The sequence below is a fragment of the Rhipicephalus microplus genome, chromosome 2 (genome assembly GCF_043290135.1).
Source record: "Rhipicephalus microplus isolate Deutch F79 chromosome 2, USDA_Rmic, whole genome shotgun sequence".
Lineage (NCBI taxonomy): Eukaryota > Metazoa > Arthropoda > Arachnida > Ixodida > Ixodidae > Rhipicephalus > Rhipicephalus microplus.
The window spans coordinates 266,432,394-266,440,112 of NC_134701.1; the positions used below are offsets into that span (position 1 = coordinate 266,432,394).

Consider the following 7,719-nt stretch of genomic DNA (forward strand, 5'->3'; position numbering starts at 1 on the left):
TATAATGAACGCTGATGTAGGAACTTCTCAGTTATAGCAAACATGATACGAACGTTGCTTGATTACACACCAATTTAATCCCATTTATTCTTTTTTATAATACCGAAGACGCGAGAACCGGTGAGATTTCGGCTGTAACGGAGAAATATTTGATTCAGGATCGGCTCTAACTCGCAAGTTGGCGTAAAAAGCAAAATGAACGTAAACCAATTCATGCCCATATTTTTAGTGGTTTGCGAAAGTAGCACCAATTGATATAATACATCGCAAGAAATAAAAGACAAAAAAAAAAAGAAAGCACACTGGTTCTGACTGGTTGCGCCATCCTTCTTCAATTATATGTCAGCTCAAGCTTGTTTTATCAACCGCACTTATTTTGTAGCAAATTCGCCTTCTCGTGTTCCAGTTATATTTAGTTCGAAAATACCACAAAAAGAGAGGCAATGCTTACCTCGTTTAGTGTGAATTTGAAGCCAAGAATAACGCCTTTTTTGTATCTGGGCGAGAGTCAGATTGACGATTTGTTAGATCTTACTTCTGTATCGATTGTTGGAAAGAATAACGCATATAACGAACTAGTTTATGATCTCTATGCTCATTTGTTAAGGTGAGGCTTCAATGTAACGGTTGGGAATAAGGACGTAATTTCTTCAGAGGGGTATTTGACACTCTCGCCCAAATCAAAGCATTGTTAATTTCTTTTTCTCGCGCCCCGGTGTAGTACCCAAAAGAGGGCAAGCTATTCCCCCTACTCCCCTCTACCCAACCACGCATTGTCTACCACGAGGAGGTAGAATTTTAACCTTTTTGCTTTAATCTACATCGCGCGTTATACGTTCACTTTCTTTTTCTTAATTCTCCAAGTTTTTTTTTTTTTTTTTTCAGTGGATTCGTAGCCATAAACGCAACGAGTCAGGGACCACACTGCACTCGCGCCTAGTCGCATACCGCGCTTTTTTAAAGAGCTCATCAAATGTTTTCGAAAATGCGTTTTCACCTTCCACCACGGCGCGACGCGCGCAGCTATTTCTCCACACAAGGAGCGGAACGTCCGCAAACGTCTGGCCACCAAGGCGCTGTAGCAGACGTGGCTCTTTTGATACTTTCGTCGTCCGCTGCAGCGTGGCCGACTTCAAAAAAGTTTTGCGTCTGCAGCTGCGTGATCGATCTCGGCATCGTCACCCTTTTCAAAGAGGAGCGCGATGAGGTGCCTCGCTTTGCTGATCGCTCTCGCCGTTTGCACGCAGCCAGCCTTGAGCGACGGAGATGCAGAGCTCAAAGTCGAAATCGTCAAGAGTTCGGACAGCTGCAGCCGCAAGAGCAAAAAGGGAGACATCCTGTCGATGCACTACACCGGCACCCTGGTCGACGGCAAGGAGTTTGACTCCAGGTGCGTGTCAGCCCATGTGCTCAGATGCCGCCAATTACGAATGTGGCTTAAGCGACGCCCGAAGGCGCGATTCGCGGGTTTGCTCATTTTTATCAGGGGAAATTGAATGGTGTTCGCGTTGTGACTATGCCTTTGAGCATCGCGGTGCGGGAATTGAAGAGCATACTGCAGAGCCTTAGAGACCGGTAGTTCTAGTTTAACTATTTTAACCAACGGAAGGTCATTTTATGTCGTCGTGGTTTTTGGTAACATACGTTAATTTCCAAAGTGTGCGCGTTTTTTTTTTTTTCATCGCACCACTTTCGGTCGCCACCACGTTTGTGCCACGTAACTACAAGATGTAGTTGCCGATACTGCGTTTTTCGTTCGGCGACTCATTCGCAACAATCAGAAAGCAATAAATATTTGTATCGCGAAACAAAAGTGGCCAGTTTGTAGTGGACCTATTAACTCGCCGAAAAAAAAATATATCTGCAATTCAAAGAAGTGTTCAAGAAAGCTGCGTGCGCCGATAAAATTCGGAATGCTGAGCTAGGATTGCAGTCCTTAATCCTTAATTAAATTAAGTTCGTATATGCTGAAAAGAGGAATTTTCGGTACATGCCTGTTAGCACTATCCAACGCCGAAGTTATACCCAGCCATATAATATACGACATTGATTGTCATGGTGATATTATGTATATGTATAAATAAGACAGAATAGATACGATTCACACTGTAGATAGCGATCCGAAAAGGGGGATCTGCTTCGCCGGAGGTACTGCAGCACAGGTGGTGCCCACGCGTTTTCTATACAGCTGCGAAAACGCACCTGGCGGGGCCGCTAAGTGTTGACGGACAGCTCCACAGCGGATCACAAGTCGCGGTGCGCGAAAGTACTCTCTTTGTGCCTTTTTTTTTTTTTTTGCTTTTTACGACTCTCGGCTCTAGCCTCTTAGATGAACGCAGCATCGTTCAAATCTGCCAATCGCGAAACGTGACGTCAGTAGCCCTATGTGATTGCTGTCCCTGATCCATTTGTCTCGCGCATTGTGTGTCAGCAGGAAACATATCCTACAACTACGCGGACATTAAATTGGGTTACAATTCAGGAACACTTTGAAAATCATAGTTTTTTTTTGTGCCAGGAAATAATAATAATAATAATAATAATAATAATAATAATAAACTTCGTCGGTGAACGGTGTCGCGAATAGTTGAAGTAGTTCACACGCCCAGAATATAACACTCGTAGATGCTGTGTGCGCCATACGTTGTTCTAGAAGAAAATTAGCGCTAAATAATGTGTACCGTTTTACGATTTCGCTGCAACGTTGCAACACTACATCTACAAACCCAACGTTTGAAGTCAATGCAGATCAGATCTGCTGCGAGCACACAGAGAATTATCACTGCAAGGAACCAAGTGTGTACGAAGTCGACATACACAGAGTACCTTACCTATTGCACTAAACGATGAATTGGTACAAACTAAACTAGACTATTTCGAAAAGTTAATTCGAGCGCGAAAACTTGACACGAGTGATCGTGTCAAGTTTTCGCGCTCGAATTAACTTTTCGAAATGCTCTACCAACTAGCCCAACAACAAGTTCTCTTAAACTAGACTAATCCACACTCGTAATCAATTTGGTTCAATGTTGGTTACGTGACACGCGGAGTTTGCGGAACATTCATATAGGCGCCGCCATATTGGATACGTTGAGGTTGAACTGCGACGAGCACGTAGAAGCCACGCGGAGCTGTTGGCGCCATCTTGCGCGAGACTTAAGCACTTACTCATTCACTTGCTCCAGAAGCTTTAGGTTTTTTTTTTTTTTTTTTTTGCGTGTTGAGGTTTGGTCAAGCAGGTACGTGCTTATCGTGTCAAAATTGAGCGCTCTTTTTTTTAACCTGCCATAAGCGAATTTCGTTAGAAGCGAACAAAAGACAGGCCATTGTGAGAAGCACGTCGCCGCTTCGTTCTCAGTCTGCGTCTGGCCCGTTTTCTTTCTGATTCGACCGATGGGGGCGGGGGGCTTCGGTGAGTCACTTAGGTGCAGCAATACTTTCCTCCTCCTCACGGAGAACCCTTCGCAACGCGCCTGTGTGTACCACGGTAGAAGTAAACTCAGCATGTTAGCATGAAAAAAAAAAAAAAAATCTGCGCGGAACCATCCCATGGATAAAGCTCTTGGCGCTGTTGTCTCCACCGAGGGCGCTGTGAGCGTACTTCTCCACACTACACAGCTTTACACTCCACCGGGGACCTAATTTTCTATGTGTGAACACAGCAAAAAAAAAAAAAAAAAAAAAAACATCGCGTGCAGTACGTGTTCTGCTGAGCATACGACGTGACAGTGCTGCCGTCGCATTTGGCACTGGTAAAATTTTGAAGAACGTACGCTGAGCTAAATTTACTCAGGCGCGACAACGCACACAGGGCCAAAAATTCGCTTTTACTCTGCGAAGATGATATATATCAAAGCGGCAAGCATACCCGCCATCGCAGCTGCCATTCGCAGGTATCATGTGTCGACGTGCCCGCTGTTATATCGATCAACAGGAGGAAAGGGGGTGCGTGAGCTGCAATGAAACTTAGGGGAACCTTCGCATGCCTGTCTACACAAGCGCCTAATCTGGCACGTCCATTGTACCGCAGCCGACAGCGCGGCGAGCCGTTCCGCTTCCAGATCGGCCTGGGCCAGGTGATCAAGGGCTGGGACCAGGGCCTGCTCAACATGTGCGTGGGCGACAAGCGAAAGCTGACCGTGCCCCCGTCGCTGGGCTACGGGGAGGCCGGCGCCGGAGACCGTATCCCGCCCGGCGCCACGCTCGTCTTCGAGACCGAGCTCACGAAGATCGAGGACGGCCCGCCGCCGGTCAACGTCTTCAAGCAGATCGACAGCGACCAGGACGAACAGCTGACGCGCGAAGAGGCAAGTGACTTCGCGAAATTCGTTGCAGGTATCGTTCGGTTTACGGCCCTGAATGCCGGATCTCGTGGATTCGACACGGGAAAAGCGCCACAAACTCTCATTAGTTGCATTTCGGGCTTGTGCTCAGCACCAGTCTCACATAGCAGCAGAAGTTTCATCAAGCGGACCTACCCGTCATTGTAGTAAGTGCAATATTATGTCCATGCTGGTTTTAACGATAATGGCGGCGAAGGACTATTGATGCCTCCCCAGAGTAATTCTAATTTTTGACACCAGTAAGCCGGGGTCCACAAGAGGCCGTTGTGGGAAGTACGTCACCGGTTTATGTTAATTTTTGCATTTCGCTGCGAAGCTTATTTCTTTCAAACTTGACCAATGAGGCCAGAGGTGGGGGAGGGGGCATCTGTTACGCAAAAGTTCTATTTCGAGCGCAAAGAACCGTGCAAACGCTGAACGGCGCGTCCAGCGCCGTGTGCGACATCGACATGCGTCTCCAACTGCCTCCTCGTCGCTGCTTGGTCTGGCGTAATTAAGAGTCATTGCTCCGGTTCCATATTCCTCAGTGTTTTTATCGTCGCTTGCGGACGCTGATGCCGTCGGCGATGGTGGTGACGAAGCCATGCCCACACGTGCGCGCCGAGCAGACGAAATGTCAGCCGAAACTCTCGTCACGTGTGGCCACGTGATCACACGGGGCGTGACCACAGGAAGCGACCACTTGGTAGCGCTGAAAAAGTGGCGGGCTTTGCTTCCGTTTTGAATTGGGCTCCATCCTGGTGATACTAACCAATATTGCACACCACTCGTCGGTTTTTGCAGCTTTTCACGAGCCGCAAGAAACCGTGCCCACTGACATTTTTTAAGTGTTGGAAAAAGAGAAAACAAGTAGTCGAGTAGCCGTGGTGTAGTTGGAGAGATACCGATGGCCGGGCAGGGCGAGCTGGAGAGGTGTTATCGGTCAAACACTTTCAGGGATACTGTATCAGCTTCTCGGAACAGGTCAGCGTCTGCTGCACCAGCATTTCCGACACTCTTGACCACGTGGTTACACGCCTACGACGTTTAAACCTATAGTGAACTAATTACACCCCAACTGAAACTATGGAGGAAAAAAGAAATAGGAAAGGGCGTCACGTGATTCCGCTAGCGTGGTATAGCCTGTGCAAGCCCACCTCCTCTGCCGCAGCCGCTCCCCGCCAGTGCGCGCTGCCTCCTGGGCAGGATTAAGCCCTGGCAGCAGATGCAACCAAAGCAAGGCGAAACAATAGTAGTGCTATCCTGTCAAGTAATCAGATTACAGCCTATTAGTATTTTTCTTTATGTCTAGGCTAGGCTATGGTGGCTGAAAGCTACAATGACTAGGCTTCAAGATTGTCTTGAGATGCTTTCTTCCAGCTTTTTTTTTTTTACTTCGTGATAGCAACACCTATTAATACCAAAGGCTATGTCCGCGTATCACTGTCATCATACAGGAATACGAGAGACAGACTATTGTGGCCACTTAAATTTCGCCGCATTGTAAAATTTTTTAATGGCGGCATTTTAATCCAATCAAAGGAGTCCCAGCAGGCTTCTGTCCCAATCATATTTGAATAAAGGCGGAATTCGATAATCTCGAGAACAGCCCCCCCCCCAGACATACGCTCGCCATGATTTCATATCCGAGGGAAAAGGGAGGAGGGGACACCATAAGGAAAAGAAGGGGCATGTGACATGTGCTAACACAGATGAACACTTCGCTGCAGAAGAGTTGATAGGTGGGCTAGCCTGCATGAATTCATTATGACAACTTGGCCGCGCAAACAAATGGGACACTAAATCAGGAAGAGGCAAAAAAGCCAGTTTTTTTTTTCTGCACTTGTTTGTGCCCTGCTCTTCGTGTCCCGTTTGTCTGCGCTGCCAAGGTCATAGTGATCATCAACCATTCCTTCGAGGAAAGGGAAAGAAATTGGTAGAGAAAGATAAATGTACATTTATACATGGCCACACTAGACCACTAGTGGGCAGAGCAAGCGTTCACACATCTGATGCCACCTTAGCCAGCCACTGCTCATAAGCCAAACATGTGTTGTATTGCCCTGCAGATCAGCAAATACCTGAAGGAGCAGCTCCCAGCCGCACAGGCTGCTGGACTCAAGGACCTGCCAGACACGGACAAAATGGTCGAGGAGATCTTCCAGCACGAGGACAAGGATCGCGACGGTGTCATCTCCAGGGAGGAGTTCAGCGGACCCAAGCACGACGAGCTCTAATCGTGTCTTTCTTGAAACTATCCATTTTTGATTGAGTGCAAACACGGGACGCAACATCAGCATGCAGCAACCATATCTGGGGTGCCCATTTCTCACACTGCATGTGCACTTCAGACTGGCCATTCAATGCCAAAGTCTATTTCACACTTCACTAGTGCCTCAATCACCACTGTTTGTGCCAACCGAAAAATTTGTCTGAAAAGGAAAGATCAACAACGAATCATGTGGCAGCTATAGCTGCATCCATTGCTCAGTTTTGTACTAACGCAAAAGAACACCTCTTCCCATTATTTGAAAATTTTCTTACCTTTCGACCACACGAGAGTTACAAAAAAAAGGAGACTAACTAGCCCAGGCATAAGTCAAAAGTGCAGAGGCGAGCGGCAATGCTAGTGGTGGCACTGTTCAACAATGTTTAGAGACAGCATGCATTGCTTTCTCAGCAATAATTCTTTAATGTGTTGCTAATCATCCATTTAATGATACAAATGTGTCATCACTATTGGATGCACATTCTGGTGTACTATCGAAACCTCTCCTATGTAAATTATGGGTATTTCTCTATATGATCCAAAGCTATACACTTTCGTGAAATTTTAAACCTCTCCCCCTTCAGGCGTGTGCAGCTTAAACACGTTGAAAATCTTGCTTGGTGCTATTTCGCGCACTGTAGAAACATTGTTTTAAAGTATTTACATAACCTATTTACCTGTTTACCTTTTTATGAGCAAATTTTATTGAACACCTACTACTGTGGCTATTTAAAATATTGATCAAATTGCAACGCTGACCTTCTGTCAGAATCAAGTATTCGGTGATCGAGTATACGTCCTTTACATAATTTCTTTTCTAGCACGTATTTATTGCCGTTTACAACACTCGCTGTTTCGTACGTGTACCGCATGACTGCATGTCCACAATTGTGTTAAAACTTTTCAAAAAGGGTCTTCCTGTTTTTGTCAATAAACTATGCCGAACAAATGTGGCCTAAAGGTGTGAATTATTAGCATGGCTGTAATAGAGCAGATAACATCAAAACCTACTGGCAGTTACATTACACCCATTGCAAAAGCATTTGTGGGCCTCGTAGTTGCTCCCGCAAAAAGTATGATTGTGCGCACGGAATCGGTACTAGATGTCAAGTTTTTAAGACTGGCTGC

At 46.3% G+C, this 7,719-nt stretch overlaps 1 protein-coding gene across 1 annotated transcript; it reads left to right on the plus strand.

Annotated features, from left to right (window-relative positions):
- Window positions 1-1,090: 1,090 nt before the first annotated feature.
- On the plus strand, window positions 1,091-6,932 carry LOC119170028 (FK506-binding protein 2). Its single transcript, XM_037421045.2, has 3 exons — window positions 1,091-1,390; window positions 4,031-4,307; window positions 6,392-6,932. The coding sequence occupies exons 1-3, from the start codon at window positions 1,203-1,205 to the stop codon at window positions 6,557-6,559; spliced, it is 633 nt and encodes a 210-aa protein (XP_037276942.2). The 5' UTR covers window positions 1,091-1,202; the 3' UTR covers window positions 6,560-6,932.
- The last annotated feature ends 787 nt before the right edge of the window (window positions 6,933-7,719 follow it).

Bases quoted from the DNA above. Each gene is read 5' to 3' on its own strand.
- LOC119170028 (XM_037421045.2), top strand. From the start codon at position 1,203: ATGAGGTGCCTCGCTTTGCTGATCGCTCTCGCCGTTTGCACGCAGCCA. The intron at 1,391-4,030 runs GTGCGTGTCAGC...ATTGTACCGCAG, and splicing joins GGCAAGGAGTTTGACTCCAG to CCGACAGCGCGGCGAGCCGT. The intron at 4,308-6,391 runs GCAAGTGACTTC...ATTGCCCTGCAG, and splicing joins AACAGCTGACGCGCGAAGAG to ATCAGCAAATACCTGAAGGA.